Here is a 27,741-nt window from a genome sequence, read left to right as displayed (position 1 = left end):
TATTTTTTTTAAAAATCAAGAAATGAAAAAGAAAAAAAGAAAAAAACAGTTCTGATGTCAACAAAAGTCCATTAACGGGTTACTAGAAATAACAGCATATCTATTTTAACCTTGACCAAATAAACCAAGTTTATATTTCTTCTTTTTTTACTTTTAACAATCTTGATTTTGGGTCCCTTCAAATGCCCCTAGAATTTGATTTCTTTTTATTTTTTGTTTGTCCTTTCTCACAAAATTTTTCAAAGCTTTAACAAGTCTCCAACATAGGAAAATTATTCGGGACACTCTTGGTTTCTTATTTGTACAAACCTTTTAATTATTAATACATCAGCAGGGGTTGCACTAGAAGACCTCCAAGGTCCCTTACAATTCTATTATTCTGTATTGAGTAAGACTTTGCAGAGAACCAGTTTTGAAGGGCAAACTGCTACATATATTTTTCCAGGGTTTCTTGGCAGTTGTGCATGACAACCTTGTTAGTACAGAAAAAGACAAATCTGCTTTAACAAGTTCCCAAAGTTGATATGTGTTCCCCCATATGCATTCTAAATCACATTTAGCTTTTTAATCCAGATCTTTGCACAGTTCTGGTTTTTATACACCTGATGAGGCAGCAAGAAAAGATGTAGAGATCTTTTCAATGAAATGAGAGTATATATCATGACTGGATTCTCCCTTTTCCTCCAATACATTTTTCTCCACTACAATTTGGCATTCTCTGTTAATTTTCCCAGTTGAATCCTGAATCATGAGCAAGGGCTTAGACTCAAAGACCATTCTGTTAAACTCACTTTCACTTTGGGGGATTTTACAGCTTGTTCACTAGCAACATTTTTGAAACAGTAGCTTTATATAACTATTTTATTGCCCTTCAAAGTATGCCTATTATTTACCGCATTTGCCACATTTTACTCCTAAACTTTCACAAGTGTCATTATGATAGTGTCTATTGTAAGAAGACACAGTTCTAATTGGTATCAGGCTTGTTTTCATCAAACATTATTTTATGAGGTCAGAATTAAAATCATGTTGAACTCAGAAAATTAGCATTTTACCATTCAAAATGTAATGCAATAAATGCAATTATTGGAATTATGCACCAAAAATATGTGTAAGTATTCACAAGACTGCTTTTGCAATCAAGCTAAGTTTTAAAATACAGTTTCTGCAAATATAGTTTTAAAATATATATTCTGCAGAATATAGTTTCCCTATTTAAGACACATATTTAGAATTGTACAGGATATTGCTTCAGGGGAGTATTCCTCAAACTCCCACAACTTTCCAGCATTTCAGAAAAAAAATCCATCTAATATTTTTTCAATATATTTGTCAGAAAATCCATTAGGTGTAGAAAAGAGCAACAGTGAGAAAAGGGTTTGTTTATTTAATATTTTAGGTGGCGCTTAAGTGTTAAACCACAGTGAGACATTTCATCATTTAGCCTATTGCTAATGTAAATACTGACCTTTTAATATTAAAAGCATCATTTCATGCTTTTCCCCCTAGACTACAGGTCTCTGCAACAACTCAGGTCTAGCGTGTATGAATAGTAACTTTGTAGGTTAAGATGAAAGGACTGGGTGTCACTGCATAAGAGCCATAAAATGAAATATTGGTCCTTTATGAAAGAAACTTTGTTTAACTCAAAGCAAGGGCATTGAAAGAGGATTCATATATTCCACCAAGCACTTTCTTTGGATTCATCCTACTATAGTACTGTGTAACACTGCCTTGAAGACTCTAGTAGGTTTGTCTGCCACATTGAGGGCGACACTGAAAATAGGCTTTTAAGGGTGAAATTTAAGTCTCTGAAAGACTCAACCTACCATCACCAATCTTCTTCCCAAAGGATCACACATCTATTTAGCGCCATCGATTCTAGTTTAGTACAATCTATGAAATGGCATTAATATATATTTTCAATGGGGCCTTTGGCTTGTTTCAGAAGACAAAGCATTGCAAAGAATCTTGTAGAATTTAGGCGTGTATATATTTTATTTCCTTCTTTGGTTCCTTCTTTGTTCTCATCTCAAAGGAATATATTAGACAAACAAAATGAAAATACCTTTAAGTACACTAATGTAATTTAAATGGGAATTCTAAGTTGTTTAATTGCCATAATTAACTGCTTCTCAGGATTTAAGTCCATTTATATCTACTTTTCACCTAGATATTTTAACATGCTATGATAGCAAGAAAGGGCTGTTGTTAGGAATTACACTATCAACACCATACCTAAATATGAGGCAGACATTTTCATTTACATAAAAATCCATTAAATGTTTAATCAAATTCTACTCTGCAAAAAAATGTCTTTTAATGTTTTCCTCTCTGCAGAATATGCTTTATAAGACATGAGGACATCCAAGCTCCTCAACTACAAAACGCCAAATTGACAACTTTTCTACACAATTCCTTCATCACAAAAAGGAAGTCGAAAGTAGCCTTCACAAAATAGATTATTCATTCCATTACAGATGAAGCATCACCATTGAATGATTTTTTTTCCCCATGGCACAATTTTCATGCCTGGACTAAGCCATTTTATCCTGAAATAGGACAGTTCCACAATTATATGACAATATATATTCCATGAAGAATCCCCCTCACTGAGACTGTTTCCAGCTGTTAAACTTATTACAATGAAGAAATCCTTAAGATAGGATTATCACATATCTAAATAGGCAAAGGGAAAAATTGACAATTGGAAAGGAGAATAAATGGGGAGGAAAAGGAGGAAATGCTAACTATTTAACCTTCATGGTGTCAAATTACAGTGAAAAACTGGAAAAAATGCACTTAGACCTACATGTGGTATATGAAATTACATTTTCCAATATTAGAAAGGCTGGCTTTTCAGTCATAGGAATCTACCAGATCAAGTAGGAGGCAAAAGATCAGAGCTTGTTAACTTTCCTGAAGAAAACCTACCTACTCAAACAGCTGGACAATATTTGATTTTAAGACTAAGCCTGCCAGTCATGTCCCCCTTTTGCCAGAAGGCTCGTAATCCCCAATTCCAAAATTGGCCTTTGCAGCTTCATGAAATAAAATAGAAAGCTGCAAAATAGACCAGCCCCATAGACATTGAACTGAATGCATGTAAGCATGACAATTGAACTACTTATACATTTGGAATTTAAATTCAGTGGGAGCTCTTGGTAGACAAGGTGCTCCTTGGCATATTTACATGTATTGTTAATTAATTGGCAATACAGCTGGACTCTCTTTAGAAACAGAAAAAAATATACTTAGATGCAAATATTCTTATTAAAGAATGCCGATACAGTTAATCTGCTAAAGTAGTTGGTTAACTACTTTAACACTAAACCAGATGAGAAGCAGACCTTTTTCCTTTTTCTATCTTTGCCACTTGCCCATTTGTTCTAAAGAATTCACAAGGCAAAGAGATGATGCAACACATAAGCAATTCAGTTTTAAAAAGAGAAACTACCTTGTTGGAATGGTAATTCAAAAATGGTGTTTAAGATATTTGGAGACATCAGTCCCAATAATGAAATTATCTGTAGAATCTTGTAGTGGCTTGCCAATTATTACAATATCACTGAACAATATGCTTGAACATGAACTAACAGCTGGGCAAGTGGAGAAAGTAAACAAGAATCTGATTCATAGGATTAATGCTATGACACATGCATTTTCTAATTTCACTTCTGGCTGGCATACCGGTAATTCACTGAGACTCAAAATCATCAAACTAAGCAGCAGACAGTTATTTAAAAAGCAGTACATAAACAAACTTTTACAGATGTCATAGTTTTGTCAAATGCACAAACACTCACATCTGGCATGTCCTATCTCTTGACAACCTCTGATAAACTATTTCCTATTTGGTACCAAATAAGGAATAAATTAACCAATGAGGATGTAAATAAAGTGTTTGAAGAAATATAACCTATAACCTCTCAGCTTGAGTTTGATATTCGTGAGTAACCCAAGCTAAATACAGTGAATGACTGAATATAGGAAATAAGTCATATTCTTCTGAAATAGGAATTTGCTTCAGAGAGGATGGACATGAAGACCCTTTTGTAGAATCCTTGTAACTATTATCCAATTCAAATATCTTTTTTTTTCTTGCAAAGTAACATGCACTTGATTTCATATATTCCTGAATTAAACTCTTGTTTTGGAACCATTTAAATTCTGACATGATATAAGACAAACATGTATTTTCGATGTATCTACAATATTCAGTACAACTTGACTCCTGGTGACATCATGAGCATGTCAACCTACAGGTAGTCCTCAACTTATGACCACAATTGGAACCAGAATTTCTGTTGCAAGCAAGGCAGTTGTTATGTCAGTTATCTCTGATTTTATGACCTTTTTTGCCACAGTTGTTAAGCAAATCACTGCAGTTGTTAAGTGAATCAGGTGGTCATTAAGTAAATCAGGCTTTCTCTGTTGACTTTGCTTGTTAAAAACCAGGTGGGAAGATGGCAAATGGTGGTCACATAACTGGAGGATGCTGCAACTGTTATAAATACATGACTTTGCCAAGCACCCCTGAATTTTGATCATGTGATCATAAAGATGCTGCAATGGTCATAAGTGTGAGGACTGGTTGTAAGTCATTTTTTCGGTGCCATTTCATTTTCAAATGGTCACTAGGTGAATGGTTGTAAGTCAAGAAAAATAATCTTTAATGACTCGTGTTCACTTAATGACCATGGTATTTGCTTAAAAACTGCCCCCAGTCATTAAATTGGGTCAAAGTATGATCATCAAAGCTTACAACAGCAATTCCAGGCTCCATTCTTGTTGTAAGTCGAGAACTACCTGTGCTTCCAGATTACCTCCATTTCAAAAGGGAAATTACTTAATGTTTGATTTTGAAGCATGGATCTGAACTGAAATAAACAAAATTTCTTGATGAACAAAGAAGATAGCATGGGAATCATAGACATCAAATCCTAAAACTTGTAAGATTATCAAATTTCAGCATTTTCACTCGAAGATCCTATGATATGTTGGCATTCTCAATGTAGATCACATTAGATTTCAGGCAAGTATACTAATATCATGTGATTGGATTTTTAAAATGTTTAATGTGCATGTGTAAATTGGGACATTGTGGATAACATGTCAGATCCCTGTTCATTAATCAAGAGAAAACCAGTTGAGAATTGGAGATTGTCATCAGTCAATAATTTCCCTCCGCATTGAAAAGCAAAAAAGTAAGAAGGAATCTGGTAGCACTTTTTTCAACTAATGCATTTTATTAAAATTAGTTAATGGGAAAAGATACTGTACTAGACTTGTCCCAACTTTTTACCACACTGTTTCTCTCACACATGGCTCTCCTCCTAAAGTACAATGTCTACGAAGCAACAAGAGTTAATAGCAAAGAATTTCTGATCTCCCCATACTTAAGGGATTATTGTTATTTCCAAAAGAAAAAGTCTATCTGGAAACATGCTTTCTTAAGGCCATCCTTTTATTATTTTTATTTTTATTATTTTTATTTTGTATGTATGTATGTATGTATGTATGTATGTATGTATGTATGTATGTATGTATTTGTGTTAGGCTAAGACTCCTGCCTAAGATATAATACAGCCCAGGTTCAAATCCCAGTAATGGTATGGCTAGCTGATGAGAGCTAATTAGCTCGAAATAGATCTATACTAGTCTCCCTTTATTTATTTATCAGTACAAATACAACATACATACATACATACATACATACATACACACACACATACATACATATATATAATTTTTATTGAACGTTTTAATCTTTAAAAACAGTAAAGAAGACACAACAAGAAAAAAACAAAAAAAAAAAACAGAACATACATAACAATATACAGTAATTTTACAGCTTTCTATATCGGCTTTCCTGCTTAGCTTTTATAATTCTCCCTTCTGCATTGCCCTGAAGGCCATCCTTTTAATGGAGGGACAGTAATGGTTTAGAATCCAGAAAAGGCCCTGCTACAATTTATTATCCCCAAAGGCCATAACCACACAGAAGGGATCATGAGAATTATCTCAAAATGTCTAGAGGGAACCTGTTGCCAGTTTCTTTGTAGAAACTGGATTGCATTCTGTACCTACTTAGAGATCCACATGTGTGTAAATTAATTTACCAATCCATTTACATTCTTGATGTTTCTGAAAGAATTACACTGGGGAGTGCATATCTTTTTCTCTTCCCACACCTTTCCTAAACTTAAGCTTGGACAGAATTCCTTTCCATCTCCAAACTGAAAAGCAAATGAGAGAAAACCCTATCCGGTTTTTGTGAGCTTGGTGGAAAGCTTCAAGGATTTTACTTCACTAAGTTTGTATCTTTGTCTCCCTAATTTCCTTTTGTTGTAGTGATGTGATAAATGATAGAAAGTTGGTAATGTTCCCACAGACTGACTAGCTAAGGCAATATTTATAGACATGACATTTAGTGCTCTTCTTTCCCCCACCCATTTCAGTCCTGGCTTTGAAAACAGATGACCGGATGGTGCCATTGTAAGCCCCAGCATAAAAGATACCCAGTTCAGTTCAACCACGTGATTTCTATAAAATTGCTGAAAGAGTTCTAAAGAAGTTCCACAGAAGGCAGATATATATAGACACACACACTTTCCCAATCCCTCCCCTCCTCTCTCTCACACTCTGTAACCCCTTAATTCAGGATGATTTTGTTAAAATCAAAAAAACATAGAACCATGAGTGACTGTGGCCCTTTCTTGCATAACACATTCATCCTTTACATCCTTTATATATATATATATTCATTCTTCCAAAATAAAGGAAATGAAGAACTAAGTTCTCTACGTGTTAAGAAACAATTGGGGTTACAACACAGAACACACTTCTCAGAACGAAATTCTGTTGAAGTGTAATCACTTTTTCTCAAATTGCAGAATAGAGGAAGATTTATCATTTATTTATTTGTCAAATATAGCTAGCTGCCCATTGCACACAATTCAAACAAAACAATTAAAAACAAAGGCTGAAAACCAATAAAAGCAAAAATAAACAAAACCATGGGAGAGCACATTTAAAGTCTTATGTGCATTATAAGCATTTCACCGGCTCCTTATTTCCATGAGATCCCCAAACCTCCTGATAGGACCAAGTATTAAGAGATTTCTGGAAAATCACTTCGGGCCAATCAGATTCCAGCTGGTTCAGTCTAGTTGTCAATGGTGTATTAACCATGAAGCAGACTAAGCAAATTCTGAGGGCACCAGGGCTAAAGGGGACATCACAAAATTGAGAAAGAAAAAAAAAGCAATGAAGATTTGTACAGTATGTACAAAGGAGGGGGAGGCACCAAGATTTGTCAGTGCTTAGGGCACCAGGGAGCCTTAATCCGCCACTGCTAGTAGTCCATCTCTCCCTAGCCTAAAACTGTGAGTTTATTATAATCCAATCGCGATTCTTCTCCTTCCCTGAATGCCATATGTCACCTGGCCCCTTGTTTGCCTCTTCCTGTAAATTGGTGGAAAGTCTTCCCAGTTCTGCAGTCTTCCATCGCTTTTTTTCTTTCTTTCCACAAGACTGCCCGCTGGCATCTATGAACGGGAAAACAAGCAGCCTCTTGCCAAGCACCCACCGCCCATTAAATCTTTTCCAATTGAGCAGCCGGAAAGCCGCCTTCGCTGTCTAGAGAGATCCAACTTCGCCTTTGGAGGCATTCCAAAGGGAGACGCAATTTACGGGAAATCTCCGCGCCGGGAAGAAGCGGGGCAGAACGGCCCCTCAGCCCTTCGGAGGTGCCCCCCCCCAAAAAAAAACGCCCGGCAAGAGGAGATTTTTACCCGCTTGCCTATCAGTGAAAACAGGCCCTTCGGATACACAGGCCTCCGCGGCGCTGGCTGACGAACCCCATGTCCCCGGGGCACCTTCGCCCAGCTTCCCGCCCAGAAGCAGCTGCCCGGTAACTGCTGGATCGGTTTTTTGTCCTCTTGGCCTGCCCGTCCAGAGAGCCTCTTACCTCGTCTGGAGGCGTCGCGTCGCCGTTGCCGTTGCCATTCCCCATTGCCGTGGTCAGCCCGTTCATCTCGTGGCTGTCCGGGGTCGAGCCCATGTTGCTGCGGTAGCTGCGGCGGCGCGGTGCACAATGAGACGGGCGAAGGCGCGCAGGGGAGCGAAAACAAGGCACGCGTTAGGAGGTCTTGTGCTTAAGCCGGAGCGCAGTTCTCCCGGCCGCCCTCGACCCTGCTCGGGAGAAAGAGAGAGAGCGGAAGGGAGCGGGGGGAGCGCTGGGTTTCCCCTCCTGACTCGCAGCGCCAATCCAGAGGCAAAGGGAACCGCTCGGCGCGGCTGCAGATAGTGAGGCGTTGCTGTGGCGACCAAAGCCGAGGGTTTTTTGCCCAGCTGTTGAAGGACTTTGTCCGGACGACTGACCTCTGGCGGGGAGGGACTGTGGTGGGCGCCCTCCCTCCTTTTCCTCGCAAGGGAAGTGGGAATTCGCCCACGTCAAGAGTTAACAATCCTTGCCAGCCAGTGATGTCTTGACCCCTGTGGGAAATCCCGAAGACGGAGACTGCCTTCCTTTGCTGCTCTCCCAATCTGCATCTTTCAATAAGCTCAGGGGTTTTCCTCTTTCTGCTGTCTCCAAGGGGCCAGAGGAAACATTGTTGCGTCACTAGGGTTTGGGGCGTTTTTTCCCCTCTCCCTGGGGGCAATGCAATATGCAGTGCAATGTGGGCGTTTATGAATTAACCTGTAGCCTTTTGGATGGTGATTCAAGAAGAAATTGGATACCCCAGCCCAGTTAATACATTTTGAATTAGAAGGACGTGATAGCAGCGTTCCCGTATTTGAGAGGCTGCCACAAAGAGGAGGGGGTCAATTTATTTTCTAAAGCGCCAGAAATCAGAGCAAGAAACAATGCTTGGAAACTAATGAAGGAAAGAAGCAATCTGGAACTGAGGAGAGCAGCTTGCCTTCAGAAGTTGTGGTAATGGTATAGGACAGTGATGGCGAACCTATGGCACGCTTGCCACAGGTGGCACGCAGAGCCATTTGTCAGCCAGTCACTTCCGGTTTGCTCGGAGGGTCATTTTAAGCGTTCAGAAGGCTTCAGGGAAGCCTTCAGAGGGCCTCGGAGGGGGGGGGGCGGGGGAGGCTCCCTGAAGCGTCCCTGAAGCCTCCGGAGAGCCTCCAGGGGGGCAAGGGAGGCTCTTTTCGCCCTCCCCAGGCTCCTATAAAGCCTCTGGATCCTGGGGAGGGTGAAAAAGCATGTAAAATGGGGGGGGGCGTGCCTGTTGTACGCACATGTGCACTGGGGGGGTCACACATTGCATTATGGGTGCGGCACGCCCGCACATGACTCCCCTGCGCTCCCCCAATTGTGGCATGCGAACCAAAAAAGGTTCGCCATCACTGGTATAGGATCTCCTGCTTGAGCAGGGGGCTGGACTAGAAGACCTCCAAGGTCCCTTCCAGCTCTATTTTGATTCTGAATTCTGCTTCTTCTCATCCATTGGTATCTTTTTTGGGTGCCAAGGTACAACTTTTACAGATAAATTTTTTTACAGTATTACTACAGCTCCCATAAAGGGTGGTGAGGAATTGGAAGAATTTATTTATGTCATTTGTCAAATTTTTGTCAAAATTTTATACAGTCCATTTCACCTAAGTGACTCTCATACTTTTTTCTGCCTTTTGTCCACTCAAAATTGCATTCCATCTCATTTTTTTAACAAGAAGTCTTCAGTCATGGATGACGGGAAAGAAAAAAAATCTAGAGGTGATAGTCTAGAAAAGCATCTTGTTTTGCTCCCTTCTTTCTGCTGCTCATGGAAATGAATTAGTCAAGAAAAATAAGAGCAACAATGTCTGAGAACTGGTCCTCTCCTGAATCTCCACAATGTTCCTGATCATGCTGGTTTGTGGCCAACCTCTGTAATGCCCCCCCTCCCAAACTGCCTCCTTCACTCCCATGATTTCTTCTTGCATAATATAATAATATATCCTCCATATTGCAGTGTAAAATGTTATCAACCCTTTTTTCACAAGAGACTCTGCTAACCCTCAGAGTTAAGAGGGAGATCTTTAGAATTTTTACCTGCACATTGCCAGCCTATTTTTACTTACTTGAATTTCAGAGAAAGTCACGATATTTATTTGGATGCAATTTCTCCATACAATTAAAAATAATAATTTCTGCCCCTGTAGTCTCAAATTTTTATGTTTTATTGTAAGCATTTTTAGCATGGCAGTCGTACCCTTCTGCTTAAATTTAAGAAGACATGTTTTTTTCTTCTTAGTCAAGGCCATTTCTTTGATATGCAAGAACTGGCTTTTTCAGCAATTACACCATAGAGCAGGGGTCCCCAAACTTGGCAACTTTAAGACTTGGGGACTTCAACTCCCACAATTCTCCAGCCAGCTGTACTGGGAGTTGAAGTCCCCAAGTCTTAAAGTTGCTAAGTTTGAAGACCTCTGTCATAGAAAGTGTAATGTGAAATACACTCTTTCAGTACATCAGTCCTTTTTGATTTGGCTGAATTACTTGGTGATTTGTATTTTCAGGTAGGCAAAGAAGCCTCTATGCAAGGGTAAAAGTCTCCCACAAATCCAGGGATCAAGTTCTTATCAGCTCCACACCAAACTTGGATGTCTGAGTTTGGGAGCAACACTGCAAGAATTTGGGGTTTATTAACATAAAGGGAAAAGTTTAAAAAGCTGCAAAATGCCCACTTATTCTTTGTGGAAAAGTTTTTCCCCCATCTCCTTTTATCCAAATATTAATACATTCCAAAATACAAAGCAACTTCAAGCTAGAATAATGTAACACAGCAATCTTTTGCTTGCTTGAAAAATAGAGGTTTCTGGGGACAGCCTCAATCCATGAAAAAAAATACAGCCTACCCCTTCTCTCTTGCTTTTTCTTCTTCTGAGTAATAGCTGTCACATATACAATACAACCACAATATTCCATGCTTTGACTCTTTCAATAAGCTAAATGTATAAACAGAGGTCTAAATATTTATAAATACTAAATCAGTTCGAATATAAAGAAGGAAGTTAGAAATTAAATATTTACTTACTTTTTCCAAGCAACATATTTTCCTTTTTGTTTTTTCTCTTTTGACATTTATAAATAACAAATAATACAGAAGAGAGTTTAGTATTAAATATTAAGCTCAAAGTTAGAAATCTTTCTCATAAAATAATTCAATGCATTTTGTAACTATTTATCAATGGCATACTTAATGTTAATTGTACCTTATGTTTATTACATTTTAGAAATCATATTTAACATTGAAATACACTTTTTTTCTTATCTTTAAAGATTTAAACAATCTGTATCATTGCAGTGTTAACAATTTCTGGCTTATTTGTGAGAGCACAATTATTACAAAATTATATTTTCAGTCAGTAATTCTAATGCATGTTGTGATAGACACTTAGTTTTCCATATTGTTGTTTTGTGATCCATCTAGGCTTATAGTATTATTTGGTGATTATATTAGTCTTTTAAATAAATAAAATAAGTTTGGCATCATTGTACTTTATTAAAAAGTTGATAAATTGACCCTATGCTGAATAAATTGAATTCAGCTTTTGCTTTTCTAAAAAGCCTCTTCCATGTAAACATGGAACAAAAGCAGAACTAGAGGAGAAAAAGGAGGAGGAGGTGAAGAAAAGAAGGAGGAAGAAAAAGAAGGTGGAAGAAGAAGAGGAGGAGGAGGAGGAGGAGGAGGAAGAAGAAGAAAACAAAGAGGAGGAAGAAGAGGAGGAGGAAGAAGACTACTCTTCAACTATCTTCTCTGTAAATAACCCTGAGCAAGTGCTGAAATTCAACAACTTTTTCAAAGAGGTAATAAATAACTAGCTTAGCTGGGCTGACTGTATTGATTTTGTTTAATAGATCTCTATGGATTGCTTTCTCTTGTTTCCCATCCATTTCCCCTCTCCCAATAAACTCTTTTGTTACATAGAGAGATTTATTTCCAATGGTTTAACAAGGGAATTTCTCACTAAGCATTGCTATGTGCATTGCTGGTCAGTTCCACAACTACTTTCTTTTCACACTGGCACAAAGTTTCTTAATCTGTATTTTGAAGCTCCAAAGCAACTTTGATATATATTTTTTCTAGGCTGAAGATAAAAGTCCTGGCTATAAAGGCTAAAAAATGTTTCAGTTCGACAATCAAACATGTGATAGACTATTCAGTGTGACTGGTGTCATTCTATCAATAGAATAGAATAGAATAGAATAGAATAGAATAGAATAGAATAGAAAAGAAAAGAATACAATACAATACAATACAATACAATACAATACCAGAGTTGGAAGGGACTTTGGAGGTCTTCTAGTCCAACCCCCTGCCTAGCCAGGAAACCCTATACCGTTCCAGACAAATGGCTATCCAACATCTTCTTAAAGACTTCCAGTGTTGGGGCATTCACAACTTCTGGAGGCAAGCTGTTCCACTGATTAATTGTTCTAACTGTCAGGAAGCTTCTCCTTAGTTCTAAGTTGCTTCTCTCCTGGATTAGTTTCCACCCATTGCTTCTTGTTCTACTCTCAGGTGCCTTGGAGAATAGTTTGACTCCCTCTTCTTTGTGGCAATCCCTGAGATATTGGAACACTGCTATCATGTCTCCCCTAGTCCTTCTTTTCATTAAACTAGACATACCCAGTTCCTGCAACCGTTCTTCATATGTTTTAGCCTCCAGTCCCCTAATCATCTTTGTTGCTCTTCTCTGCACTCTTTCTAGAGTCTCCACATCTTTTCTACATTGTGGCAACCAAAACTGAATGCAGTATCCAAGTGTGGCCTTACCAAAGCATTATAAAGTGGTATTAACACTTCACGTGATCTTGATTCTATCCCTCTGTTGATGCAGCCTAGAACTGTGTTGGCTTTTTTGGCAGCTGCTGCACACTGCTGGCTCATATTTAAATGGTTGTCCACTAGGACTCCAAGATCCCTTTCACAATTACTACTGTTGAGCAAGGTACCACCTATACTGTACCTGTGCATTTCGTTTTTGTTACCTAAATGTAGAACCTTACTCTTTTCACCATTGAATTTCATTTTGTTAGATAGTGCCCAATGTTCAAGTTTGTCAAGATCCTTCTGTATCTTAAGCCTATCTTCTGGAGTGTTGGCTATTCCTGCCAGCTTGGTGTCATCTGCAAATTTGATGAGTTCCCCATTTATTCCCTCATCCAAATCATCGATGAAGATGTTGAAGAGTACTGGGCCCAAAACAGAGCCTTGGGGTACTCCACTGCATACCTCCCTCCATGTAGATGCAGTTCCATTGAGGACTACACGTTGAGTGCGGTTGGTCAGCCAGTTACGAATCCATCTGGTGGTGATGCTGTCCAACCCACATTCTTCTACTTTATCTAGTAGTAGGTTATGGTATCAAAAGTGTCTTGTACCAGGGAACCATAAAAATAGCCAGGTACAAAGGTGTTTTCCCAAATCCACTTTGTAACACAGGTTCTGTGATTTCCTTAATTAAAGTATTCTGAGTAAGTTATATAGAGAATGCTAATAAAATCCCATGACAAAAAAAGTTGATAGGCTAGTATAGGTCTGTGGATCAGTTAATTGGCTATTGCCTTTTTTGGTTATTAATATTCAAGAACTTTATTCTTTTATAAATGCATAATGTAGTCTGGGGAAATATTAATTCACATAGTTTAAGATGCAGAGGAAGAAAGCTGGAAGGGATAGTTATGAACAGCTCAAATTCCATACCTATATCTTTTTATTTTCTATATGTGTTTTTCATGCCTTTGAGACAGCTACTTGCTGAGGATTTGTGCTGTAATTAACCAAAATCGCACTATTTACTTGAAATCCTTGCCTGTCCTGGCCTTTGAGTCAGTGTTGACTGGTGGCAACTGCCTGAATTAGTTCCTGCAAGGTTTTTTGTTTGTTTGTTTGTATGTTTTGAGTAAGATTTTGGAAGTGGTTTGGCATTGCCTGCTTCCCAGGCCTGAGAAAGATTGACTGACCCAAGGTCACCCAGCTGGCTTGTGCCTATGGTAGAACTAGAACTCCAGGGTCTTGGTTTTTATCCTGATGCCTTAACCGCTCACCAAACTTTCTATTTACTTGAAAATGGCTAACATTTAATTTAAAGGAGGCTTTTTTCTGAATAGGCCAGGTGAGTCACGTGCTGGCCATGCCCATGCCCACCCCAAAGGGGGGGGGGGGAGTTACGATAAGTCATGTGATTCCGCCATGATGGTGCGAATTTCACACTCCTGATCTATAGGATTGTACTGTAACTCATTTCTAACTGTATTAACATGCAATAGGTGAGTTGAACTAGTTTCCATAAAGATTTGGAGCCTTCATTGTTAAATGTTTATGGAGCTGCTTACGGTATATTAGTTGACTTTTCTTCTGTAGATACTTTTCAGAGAAGTTAGTTGAGGAAATTACACAATCCTCAGATGCAGAAACAAACATACTTTGACTGTAGATATGGATTTAGAAAACCTTTATGTTTTTCTTCCTTTTGTAACACCAGCCAATCATCGCTGAAGCAATACAAAGGCTGCTCTTTGTGGTTATAGTGCATTGTTATACTGGCACAGCGATAACTGAATGACTCTAGAACGGATATTTTCAAACTGGCTTCTGTTGTCTAAGGATATCCAGAAGATGATTTATCTCAACCTCTCACACTGAGTGTTCAAAGGCTGGTAAATTATTTTAGCAGGCTTTCAAGATTGCATTCTGCGACCCTATAAAAATGAAGGCTGTCTCAGAAATCCGAGAATGACAGCCTTATGGAGCTTGACTTCTGCTCACTGCAAATCAGCTGGCCAAACCACAGCCACCCATGGCCTCAATGGCCAACTCTCACCTTCTGGAATAGTCTGTTGGCCAGACCCTGCTTATTGTTTCAATCTCTGCTGAAATGGTAACTGAATTCTTACATTGTTTAATAAAAGATAAAAGATAAAGGTTGCCCCTATCCAATCAGAGTGCTCATCTCTGTTTCCTAGCCAAGGGAGCCAGGGCTGACCACAGAAGCAAAGATGCAAAGATGATTTGCATGCCAGGTCATGTGGCTGGCATGATTTTATGCCAAGTATCACAGAACTATTAGCTTCCACCAAAGTGGTACCTGTTTATCCATTTGCACAGTTTAATAGTACTTCCCAATATTTTCCAATGTTATTTTTGTAGCAGTATGTTAGAAATACTGCTGTACAAGAAGCTATAATGGGCTTGTGGGAAAATGTCTGACTATTTGTTGGAGTTATAATGCTATGCTTCCACCTGCATTCATTCTGTATATTTATAAATCAGGTGCTTCGTAATTCTTTTCCATGAATGAATGAATGAATGAATCTTATTATATCCTCTGGCCAAATAGCAGAACAACAGTAATGAAAATAAATAAAATTAACCTCATACACAAAGTCTGTTGCTGCATCAGAAATAACTGACCTTTTGTCTTAATAGGTGTATAAAATAACTTAAATTGTTTTAGTTAAAACAAAATTCACAGCTGCAAGACTGCAAGTAATTTAAATAATCTCTTCCTGGGAATCTCAAAACTGGGAGTTTTATAAGTTCTTTCCTTACATCCCAATGAAGAATATGATATAAGAGAACCCATGACATAAGTTCCAAAACAAAATCTGTATCATAACCGAGAAGCAAATAGATTTGCTGAGCCTGTAGGACCCTAGTTTCTGGTGCTTACATTGTAAAGACATTGGGAAAGGGCTTCTGAACTTTTTGTGTAAATTAAGTGTAATATGATATATTTTAAAATACATCTGTTAATTAGCAGAGTGGGGAAAATGGTTTCCTTGAGGTTCTGACAACTTAACGCTCAAAGCTGATCCTAACTACCATAGTTAGTTGCCCTCAAGTTGCATATGATTGGTGACTTTCCAGAGCAGGGTTTGCTGTCTCAATTTTGTGTAATATTACAATATTGTGTAACTCTTCCAAAGTTCTGTTCTCATGCTGGCTAGGAAATGTAGGAATGTGTCTAATTCATGTGGAGGGTACTAGTTGGGAAGATTTTCTTCAAGTATCCCGGGAAAAAGCTTAGTTGTTTGACACTTGTCAGGGAGAGAAAGCTACATGATCTCTTTTGTTGCTGCTCTCTTTTGTAACTGGATATTATTAATAGACAGGTGACAAAGGCCTTTTAAGACATCCTTCCTTGGCTCTCTGAAGATAACATCAGTGATTCTTTGGAGACGCAAAGACTAATTCATCTATTCAAATGAACTCTGACACCTGTAACTTTTAATAGATTTGGCACTCTCACTCTTGGCATTTCAATATGCTTGATTACCTAGATGCTTCTCTTATCTTCTTGTGGTCATACGTTTTATCTTCTCCAATTATTTTAGCTTGGCATAGGAAAGCAGGAACTATGAATTTATGTTTTTAAAAAAACACTTGCTTTTCTTCCTGCTGACAGGAACCCAGCATGATATTACACCATTTAGGTACTGATATCTAGGATACGAGGGGCAGGCTGCTGGGACTTGTCAACCCTCCTCCTGATAATCATTCCTTGCTCCTGATTCATGTGGGAATGGACAGAAATGTTAGAAGAGGCTATGGCCAGATTTTCAGATGTTATGAAGACCATGGAAAAATGAAGGGAATGGGAAGACTGGTTCTGTTTTCTTCAAATCCTCCAGGTGAGGGTGGTGTTTTAAGAAGAATAAATAGGTTTCTAGAAGTAAACTACATAGATGGTCCTACTAAGAAATGATCAGGTTCTTTGATCACGGATGTTACCACATGAAGGACTCCTGGGAAAGGATAGGATGAAAGGTATCTTGTGAATCTTAGGGATCTTCTAGTTCAACCCACTGCTCAGGCAGGAAACCCTACACCATTTCAGACAAATGGTTGTCCAATCTCTTCTTAAATACCTCCACTGTTGGACCACCCACAACTTCTGGAGGCAAGCGTTCCCACTGATTAGTTGTTCTAACTGTCAATAAATTTCTTCTTACAGCATTGGCTGGCAAGTCAAGAAACAGAAGTACCATATAGGATTTGGCCTAAGCTGCTTCTGCCTTGTTCCGTCCATTATTGTTCCATTTGCCTGATTTTGTCTGCTTGCACTGACAAGTCTACATTGGTGGAATGACTGCAGCAACTTCACTGCTATTTTTCCTACTGCTTATCTAGACCACTTCACATACCCTGTAGCCCCTTAGCAGCAATTCTTGATGACAGCATCAGAGCCTTTTTTGGCATAGCATTAATTACATTGAAATTTAGTGTTATTAAAAATGGTATTTTGTTAGATATTGATGTCTAATTATGCACTATCTTGTCCTCTTGTCCTGAAGTTTTTATTACTAATTTCCTGTCTGAAGGAGAAGCCTGTGGAAGGTGAAAACTTTCCCCACTACTTCAACCTGGTACTCTACCTGAGCTGTAAAAATCCAAATGCCCACTGGAGGGCAGCAAAGCATTAGTAATTGTAGAGATTTTTTGCTGCTTAGATAAGATAGGGCTACATTTTATTTGCATTTGATAATTACAGTACATAGCAGTTCTCCCAGACTAGATGGGACTCCATCTCCCAGAATTCCTTAAAAAACATGGCTGCTAGCTGTGGAATTTTGGGAGTTGAAGTTCTAATCCATTTGAAATATTGATCTGTTTTTTTTTATGACAAGTAAATGTTATATAATCGAAGGAACTGAATAATTTCATGTTTTGTTTAGGTGTGGAATGCAAGGACAAGAAACTTTAGAAAAAGCAAGGCCAAACTGGCATTTTATAGTGCTTATTAGTGCTTTCATTCAGATGACCTTTTCTAAATCCCAACACCTAGTGTGAACTACTAGGTGATTTGAGTTCTGAAAATTTTATAAACAAATTGTTAGATTCAGCATTAATCTGGAGTTTCATGGGATATGCTGCATAATTTATGGACTATGCACATTTCTCATTTTTAATTTAATATACAACACAGATTGCTTTTTAAAAGTATAGTACTCTTCTAAAAGGGTTCCCTCCCTCACTTTTGTTGCTTTAATAAAGAACACAGCGCCCTCTAGCAGTCACAATATGCAATTAAAATAATAGGTGGAAGAACAGTAGACTCATGAAATTAGATTTAATAAATAGGGCTATCATACGTTGATTTGGATTTCTGGATCACTTGGTTGATGTTTCATGGTTATCTGGATGTTTGTAATACAGATATAATAGCTCTTTAACTATTGAATATATCACAAGACTTCCTTCCAGCCTTGGGTGAGTGCAAGGAGAAGACAATGCTATAAAAGAACTCCTTCCTGAGGTAGTGAAATCATCTTTCATCCAGTTTATTTGTCCCCCTCCCACAAAAACATATACTGCTGCTTTGTTCCACTAAGGCATTCAGAGCTTTCCCACTGATTATGAGCCATGTTTATGCAACTATTTATGCTGCAGAGAACAAGTAACGGGAGCTCAATCCGTTACACGGTGCTAGGGATTTGAACCGCCGAACTGCTGACCTTTCTGATCAACAAGCTGGGTTTCTTAGCCACTGAGCCACTGCATCCCTACCTTTCTCTACCTTTCCTGCCTATCTGTACAGAATATGTAAAAAAAACATTTTCTTGCTATTATGTGCTTTAACTCTTCCAATCAGCCATCTATTATATATAATAATACAATACAATACAATAGTAGAGTTGGAAGGGACCTCAGAGGTCTTCTAGTCCAACCCCCTGCCTAGGCAGGAAATCCTATACCGTTTCAGACAGATGGCTATCCAACATCTTCTTAAAGACTTCCAGTGTTGGGGCATTCACAACTTCTGGAGGCAAGCTGTTCCACTGATTAATTGTTCTAACTGTCAGGAAATTTCTCCTCAGTTCTAAGTTGCTTCTCTCCTTGATTAGTTTCCACCCATTGCTTCTTGTTCTACCCTCAGGTGCTTTGGAGAATAGTTTGACTCCCTCTTCTTCGTGGCAACCCCTGAGATATTGGATCACTGCTATCATGTCTCCCATAGTCCTTCTTTCTCTTAAGCTAAACATACCCAGTTCCTGCAACCGTTCTTCATATGTTTTAGTCTCCAGTCCCCTAATCATCTTTGTTGCTCTTCTCTGCACTCTTTCTAGAGTCTCCACATCTTTTCTACATCGTGGCGACCAAAACTGAATGCAGTATTCGAAGTGTGGCCTTACCAAGGCATTATAAAGTGGTATTACCATGCACTGTTAGAACATGTCTTCTAAATTATCTCAGTGCCTTGCCTCACCAATTCAACTCTCAGCTCATCAGCAAATCCTTTTTGAAATTGGTCAGTCAGAGCCAAATTAGATACTCTGTGATGACCTTGAGGGAATTTCTCAATCAGCTGTTGCTCTGCTAGTTAGATCATTGAAGGATGCTTTAAATCTTTGCTTGGAATTTTGGAAATTGTCCAGGACTTAGTCATTGCTTTCAGTGCAGCCTACTTGGCTGCCACTTCTTTCAGTAAACTCAGCGCGAAAGTCACCTTGGTGCAATATGTAAGAGATTCCACTGGTTGACACACACACACACACACACACACACACACACACACAATAACAATTCCTGCTAAGTTGTAAAAGCCAAAAATTGCTTTTCTCCAGATTTTTCTGGCAGAGTCCCATGAGAGTGCAGAAATGCAAATTGAACTGCAAGCTGCTTTACCACTGTTGTCTGAAGTGTAGAAATTTAGCACCCACTCCTCTCCTAGAAGAAGGAAATATTTTAGGAAATATTAAAAAGACAGAATATTTCCCCTAAAAGAGAAATAGAAATCTTAAAAGGGAGACAGAAACTCAGAGCTTCATCTCCCTGCCCCCAGCAGATATTTTGGTGCACAGTAAGAAAGACTGGGCCACCCTATCTACAAGACAAAAGACCTCCAACTCCAGGGTGATGGGATAAAGACCTAATAGGATTAGCTTTCCACCCATTTAGCAGCAGGACTCACTGCCTTTCAAAATTTCCAAAGGGCATTGCATCACCAACCAAACCTATCTCAGACAACTTCAGCTATGACCCTGCATAGCGCCATGGGAGTCTGACAGCAACCAATAGAATACATATTATTGAACAGGAACAGGAAGCTCAAGTTCAAAGCCCAAGGGAGGTAAAAATACCTCTCAGTCTCCACTCCATGTGGTCAGCTACTCAGGACCTCAAACCCATGCGGTCCTGTCCATCAATAAACCATCTTTCCAATCAGCCTTCATGTTTCCAGTGTCTTTTTACCCACTTGGAACTGAACCAGATGGATATTTCTTCTAATAGAAGTAAAAGTTTTTTTTAAACACCATGTTAGCTCCATCCTGGCACTCTGCTGATTACTTATTTGTAAATCCACTTGGTGGTGGTATTGTAATGATGCTGCAGCAAGGTATTCTGCAGACAATGCAGGCCCCTGAGAGCCAGCTGTCATCTCTGATTCTCTCCCTCCCTTAATACAGAGTAGGAGGCTTTTAAGCTTGAGGTAGGTCACGTTAAACAAAAAAACCAGACCTTGCAAGCTTGACTAGAACTATACTTTATTGATATAAAGAATCTTGCAAGCCTGACTGTGGGTTTTGTTTTGTTTTGTTTTGTTTTGTTTGTTTTATTGGATTTATATGCCGCCCTTCTCCCAAAGGACTCAGGGCGGCATACAGCATTAAAAAACACATATTACAAAAGTTAAAAGGAAATTAGAAACAATCCAAAAAACAAACCCAATTAATATAGCACTAACATTTAAAAAATTAGATAAAATTAACAGGCCAGGCCGGCTTGCTGGAAAAGCCAACTTTTTAGGGCACGTCGGAAGGACCGGAGGTCAGGGATTATGCGAAGCTCCAGGGGCAGCTCATTCCAGAGGGAAGGCGCTCCCACAGAGAAGGCTCTCCCCCTGGGGTCACCAGCTGACACTGTCTGGCCAACGGCACCCTGAGGAGGCCAACTCTGTGGGATCGTACTGGACGGTGGGAAGCTACTGGTGGCAGTAGGTGGTCTTGCAGGTACCCTGGGCCTAAGCCATGGAGCGCTTTAAAGGTCATAATTAGTACCTTGAATTGCACCCGGAAAACAACCGGCAACCAGTGCAGGCCGCCTAAAAGGGCTGTAACATGGGAGCACCTAGGTACCCCCATGATAACCCGCGCGGCCACATTCTGGACCAGCTGAAGCCTCCAGGTGCTCTTCAAGGGCAGCCCCATGTAGAGAGCGTTGCAGTAGTCCAGGCGAGAAAGGACAAGGGCATGAGTGACTGTGCATGGAGCATCCCGATCCAGGAAGGGGCGCAACTGACGTACCAGGCGAACCTGGTAAAAGGCCCCCCTGGTCACGGCCGTCAGGTGATCTTCGAAACTAAGCCACATGTCCAGGAGGATTCCCAGATTGCCGACCCTCTCTGAGGGGAATAAAATTTATCCCCCTATCATCAAAGATGGTACAAGATGCACAAATCGGGATGACGGAAATGACAGCCACTCAGCCTTGGAGGGATTGAACTTGAGCCTGTTCCTCCCCATCCAGATCCACACAGCCTCCAGGCATCGGGACATCACGTTGAGGGCATCGTTTGGGTGGTTTGGGGTAGAGATGAAAAGTTGGGTATCATCAGCATATTGATGATACCATACCCCCAAACCATGGATGATCTTGCCCAGCAGTTTCATATATATGTTGAACAGGAGCGGTGAGAGAACCGACCCCTGGGGCACCCCACAAGTGACACACCTCTGGGTCGATCCCTGCCCTCCAGTCAACATGAACTGCGACTGATCCGACAGGTAGGAGGAGAACCACCGTAAAACGGTGCCCCCCACTCCCAACCCCCCAAGTCGTCGCAGTAGGATACCATGGTTGATGGTATCAAAGCCACTGAGAGGTCTAATAGTACCAGGACAGAGGAGCAGCCCCTGTCCCAGGCCTGCCAGAGATCATCGACCAATGCGACCAATGCCGTCTCTGTGCAGTACCCGGGTCTGAAATCCGACTGAAACATTTCCAGGTAGACAGGTTCATCCGGGCACTGAGCAGTGACTTGCGGTGAGGTTTATGACTGGTGAGGCACTGACACAGTGCTGGGTTTCAAATATTTTTAGACTTGTGGACTTCAACTCCCAGAATTCCACAGCCAGGCATGCTCAGTTCCGATTTAAAGCGACAGCATTTGTTTTTCTCCTTTGCTCCTTCTTTCTTTTTCTTTTTCTTCTCCCTTCCCCTCCTTCCTCCCTCTCTCCCTTCCTCCCCCTCTCTCAAACACACGCACACACACACCCAGAAGTTGGATTGGACTATCTCTCCTACCCCCTTCCCTCTCTCACTCACTCTCAAACAAACCCACACAGACACAAAAGTTGGATTGGATATCTTTTCCAGTGGCTTGAAAGCAGTTCCTCTGCATTCCCCCCCCATTCCCCTGCTGCCTTCCCCAAATACCTCCACCATTGCAAATGCAGCCTGCTGTCTGGGTGGGAAATGCCTGGAACACAATAAAGCCCACCCACTCACCTCCTGCTGGCAGGCTGGGGTGAGAGGAGAAGCAGAGAAGCCGGAGGGGAGCCAATCTGAGCCTTCCAAAAGAAAGAGGCTGGGGGAAAGTGTGTGTACTACAGCATGGCTCTTTGCCTGGCTTCCTGCCTCCTCCTGTGGTCTCCTCAGTGCTCGCTTGTGCTTTCCCTCCCCAAGTGTAGTTTGATTGCAGGCGGAGCCACGTTGCCTTTTCAAACTTGTAATCAGTGAAGCTGGGCTAGATTTTTATATAGTTTTATCCAGCTGTGTGTGTGTGAGAGAGAAATGAATGGGGGCCTAGAGAGGAAGTCACTACACTTGGGGAGGGAGAGCACCAGTGAGGAGACCACAGGAGGAGGCAGGAAGCCAGGCAAAGAGCCATGCTGTAGTACGCATGCAGTTCTCCTGCCTCATAGTAGAGGGTTCTTTTTAAGAGGCTTTTTTAAACAGTTAAGCAGAGTCATCCACGGTGAGGCAGTAACTAGCTCAGCCTGACCTCAGCTCTCTCCCTTTTCCTTTTACATTTTTTTTCTTTTCATGATGAGGGTGGTGAGGCTATGCCTCACTTGCCTCACCTGACTGCACGTCACTGGTACTGAGGAAGCTGACGTGCTACCACACTCTCGACAACCTTTGTTACAAAGGGAAGGTTGGAGACCAGACGATAGTTGGCTAAAGAAGCTGGGTCCAGGGAAGGCTTCTTGAGGAGGGGCCTCACCACCGCCTAATTCAAGGTGATGGGAAAGAACCCCTCTCTCAATGAAGCGTTGGTAATCGCCTGGAGCCAGCCTCGTGTCACCTCCTGGGAAGCCGAAACTAACCAAGAGGGACACGGGTCCAGCACACAAGTGGCAGCACCGAGTCTCCCCATAATCCTGTCCATGCCCTCAGGGGTCACAGGGTCAAACTCATCCCAGATTGTCTCCACAAGATTCATCCCCGTTGACTCGCCCTAATCTACCCAGTCAGAGTCTAAGCCTGTCCGGATCTGAGCAATTTTATCCTGCAGATACTGAACAAATTCTTCAGCCCTACCCTGCAAGGGCTCTTCCCCAGTTCCTTGGTTAAGTAAGGAACAGGTCACCCTAAACAGGGCGGATGGGAAGTTATCTGCGGACGCGATAAGAGCGGAAAAATGTTGCCGTTTTGCTGCTTTTATCGCCACTAAGTAGGATTTAATATGAATTCTTACTAGTGTTCGATCAGATTCGGATCGGCTGGCCCTCCAACCACTCTCTAGGCTTCTTTTCTGGCGTTTCATCTCCCGGAGCTCCTCGGTAAACCAGGGAGCCACCCGGGATCGACACCGGGTTAGAGGCCGCAAAGGCACAACACGATCCAAGGCCCCAGTGGCCGCCCTATCCTAGGCTTCCACTAGGGCTTTGGTCGAGTTGTGAGCAAGGGATTCAGGAAAAGTCCCAAGCTCCATCAGGAACCTTTCAGGGTCCATCAGGCGCCTGGGGCAGAACCATCTAGTTAGTTCCGGTTCATTCCTAACCAACCACTTTTTTATCCCAGCAATTTTATAATTCTGTACAATGCTTTCATTGTTTCCTGGGCTTAAAGTGTGTTTTGTTTTTTAAATTGTTTTCTGCATATTTCCTTCAAGGTTGCACTCTACATGGTATAGTTTTGGATCCCACCCACCTCCATCTAAGCAGGCCCCATTCTGCTTAGCTTCTAGGTCAAAGCCAGTACGATACTAGAACAGTGATGGTGGCAGCCAGTTTAGGAGTACTTCTGTTGTGTTCCCCTGCATGTTTCACTTTGGTTAATAACAGGTATGGGAAGGATTCAAGCCAGGACTGTCTCTAGCACAAATCAACCTCCATCTCCCTTTTTTTTCTGTAGCAAAAGAGCAGAGGGGAAGGTAGGTGCATCTCTTCTGCCACAGATGATTCTTTAATTAGAGTGGTTTTTTGGTTATGTTTGATTACAGCTTCTAATGATCCTTTGCTATTGGCCATCCTGCTTGAAACTGAAGGCAATCTAAACCTATCAGCATCCTGAAAGCAAATTCTTCCCATCCCTGCTCTTAGTGTCTTCTGGGCCAAGAAACGGAAATCAGGACCAAAACATCCATCCTCAAAGAGAATGCTTCCATTGCTTCTATCCTGATCTGTTTCAGTTCTTCCTATCTAATTATAAGAATGTGCAACTGTGTTGGTAGTCCTTCCCTTCTTTTCCCCATTCCCCTTCCCCCCATTTTATGTCATGTATTTTAGATTTGTTGGTTCTGGGTTTCAGAGCTATCTTGGTTTATTGATTATATGTTAGCTACTCTGAGAGTCTCTTCAGACCGGAATAAACATGCTTCAAATAAATAATGGACAGTGATTAGGAAATCCAGGCAGGGCATATTTGTCAGTGGCTATGAGCAATGACCAAGCGTTCCACCACCTCATTTCTTACAACAGACAACCAGATGACAATAGCCCCGTCTCATCTTCACTCCTTGGTAGCTCCTTGGTCTAGGACCACAAGGACATCTTCCCCAACACTTCTGGCCAGACAGGATTCCCCAAAAATTGGGTTTTTCAAAAATCCTTGTAATGTTCATTGCCCACAAGCATTCTCATAGCAAGCACAACCATTTTGCTAGTTAATATTTAAAACTATTATAGATATAAGATTCTGTTTTTGGCCCTTAATCAATATTCCTAATATATCAGTGGTGTCTGATGAGTACCACTAGCTTTTCAGAAGATCAGATTGTCACTGAAGTGCCTTCCAGCACAGACTGTGTTAGTAGGGAATGTTGGGAGTTGGAGACTTAAAACATGTAGATTTAAAATTGTGGAAGCCTGACCCACAAATCTCATCTTCTTTTTGAACTACATAAGGGGGATTGAGTCCATTTTTGGTAAGTGGCTCATGTGGTCTATTTCAGCAAAAACAAAGGAGTAAAACTGTCAACGTGATACTTGTGATACTTAATGCTACAAAGCTCTCTCATATGAGTAGCATTTAATAGTAGTATGACTAGCATAATTTATTGGTAGGAGTGTAAGAGTTCAGCAACCTAGATTAAAATTTAATGTTAATATTAATGTAGACATTTGCAATATTTTGTTATAAGAATACAAGGATCTTATGCAAGTGAAACAAGAAGGCAGTTTATATATATGCACATCAAAAAGCAAAGGATAATAGTGTCAACATGAAACTAAGATTGTAAAGAATTAATATTTTATATTGGAAAGATATAGGAAAAAATTGCCTGATGCCAAATGAGTACAGCGTAGGCAATAGGCAAACAGCTCTCCCTTGCTTGGGAGAGAATATCATAGCTGGGTTATTCTTTTGCTCATTTCTTCTTCTTACCAGATACTTCTTGAAATTAGCTCTCATTATACAATAATACAATAGTAGAGTTGGAAGGGACCTTGGAGGCCTTCTAGTCCAACCCCCTGCCTAGGCAGGAAACCCTATACCGTTTCAGACAAATAGCTATCCAACATCTTCTTAAAGACTTCCAGTGTTGGGGCATTCACAACTTCTGGAGGCAAGCTGTTCCACTGATTAATTGTTCTAACTGTTAGGAAGTTTCTCCTCATTGGTAGTCTTACTGGCAAAAGTAGAGTTGGTTTGGAATTGGGTGGTGCCTAAGTCGAATTAAATAAACAATTACATTAATTAAATAAAGAAACCAACAGGTCTGAGGCCCAGTACTCTTTAGGTGGCTCAGATGAAGAGGTGGACACTTATCCAATCGTAGAAGTTATTAAATTGGGAGGAAAACTCGATGCTGTAAAAGACCAAAACAAAATACAAAATAAATGGACAGGTTAGAAAAGTGGGTTGAAATATTCTAATGATAGAAATAAATGCAAAAATTTTCACTTAGGAAACAGAAACCAAATACGTGAGCACTGCTAGGGGATTCCTCAGTTTGGTGACAGTCTGTGGAAAAATGCTGGGCAATCTCTCTGATTTACTCTTAACATCACTTTAATTCCAAGGAATGGAGATACCAAGAAGGAATCCATATCCTAGGCCATTTTTATAGCTGAAAACAAGGGCATAGAAGAATAGAAATGACATGCAGAATGGAAAAAAACATAACAAACAGGACACAAACCATATAAAGGTAAAGGTTCCCCTCGCACATATGTGCTAGTCGTTCCCGACTCTTGGGGGAGGTGCTCATCTCCGTTTCAAAGCCGAAGACCCAGTGCTGTCCAAAGATGTCTCTGTGGTCGTGTGGCCAGCATGACTAAACACCGAAGGTGCACGGAACACTATTACCTTCCCACCAAAGGTGGTCCCTATTTTTCTACTTGCATGTTTACATGCTTTCAAACTGCTAGGTTGGCAGAAGCTGGGACAAGTAACGAGAGCTCACTCTGTTACGTGGCACTAGGTATTCGAACCACCAACCTGCTGACCTTTCTGATCAACAAGCTCAGTGTCTTAGCCACTGAGCCACCGCATCCCTCTACAACCCATATAGATGTAGTATAATGAAAATATGCTAATATTCCTAATATGTGACTTCAGGAGATATTTTTCTTAGATGTAGCTTATTTCAATGCTTCTCGTAATTAAGGACTTCCAAGGTCATAATCCCAAATGATTCAGAGTTACAATATGCTCTTTTCCTTTGCTTTAGGCAAACTTACTGCTGAATTGCACACCCAGAAATATTATATTTGGGATGGCGCAGCTGCTGCAGAATAGGATCTGCTTCCCAAAACAGACCGGACACCCTGCTTCGAGGGAGGAAAAGAAGAAACAAGAGGCACCATTCAGACACATCGAGTCCAGCCAGAGAGTCTATTGTGCACTGACTTAAAATGGATTGTAGTAACAATAAGCACAAAGGACAGCTTTGATGGAGGTCTTATCTGATATACTCTGATATTACTTGGTTTGATGAAGAGACTGCGGCTTCAGTGAAAGAAGATATCAGCATTTTTATCTCCTTCTGGGACAATGCAGGAGAGCCAAAACTGGCTTTTATGAATATAATGGATGCTTGGAGGAAAAAGAGGAGAAGGTGCACTCGGGAAAGGAATGTCTCTTCTTTGCATAATTTTTATATAACAAACTTAAAAAATTGAGAACAAGTACAAATGGTAAAATTATTGTTTTTAAGAGTTTATGTCAGATAATTAATTCAAATAATTGATGGATATATAATGCAAGTAATCATTTGAAGAAGGAAACTGGTGATTAAGGAAAAATTAAATTAAAAATTAAATTCCAAGGAGTTGGAACATCCCTCACTACAGTTGTTACGCAACATGTAAAAGGCCATCAATTCATGACCCTGTTACTCTTT

The 27,741-nt window shown here is 40.4% G+C and overlaps 2 protein-coding genes across 3 annotated transcripts in view; one reads left to right on the top strand and one right to left on the bottom strand.

Moving 5' to 3' along the window:
* NINJ1 (ninjurin 1) overlaps positions 1 to 8,888 on the bottom strand; it is a 29,169-nt gene extending 20,281 nt beyond the window's left edge. Inside the window, exon 1 of one of the 2 annotated variants that reach the window (XM_081951240.1) lies at positions 7,973 to 8,888. In XM_081951240.1, coding sequence (XP_081807366.1) covers positions 7,973 to 8,065 — 93 coding nt within the window. In that variant the 5' untranslated portion in view covers positions 8,066 to 8,888. The remainder of the gene's footprint in view (positions 1 to 7,972) is intronic. The other variant, XM_081951239.1, reaches the window with a different exon arrangement.
* Positions 8,673 to 27,292, top strand: LOC309399320 (uncharacterized protein; the record flags this gene model as incomplete). Its single annotated transcript, XM_081967040.1, has 4 exons — positions 8,673 to 8,684; positions 9,407 to 9,490; positions 11,570 to 11,809; positions 27,070 to 27,292. The coding sequence occupies 4 exons, from the start codon at positions 8,673 to 8,675 to the stop codon at positions 27,250 to 27,252; spliced, it is 519 nt and encodes a 172-aa protein (XP_081823166.1). The 3' UTR covers positions 27,253 to 27,292.
* Positions 27,293 to 27,741: the final 449 nt, after the last annotated feature.

This window comes from Natrix helvetica (genome assembly GCF_964273705.1).
Source record: "Natrix helvetica genome assembly, chromosome: 1".
NCBI lineage: Eukaryota > Metazoa > Chordata > Lepidosauria > Squamata > Natricidae > Natrix > Natrix helvetica.
The sequence above is the reverse complement of the archived record's forward strand: the minus strand, read 5'-3'. Positions and strand labels throughout refer to the sequence as shown.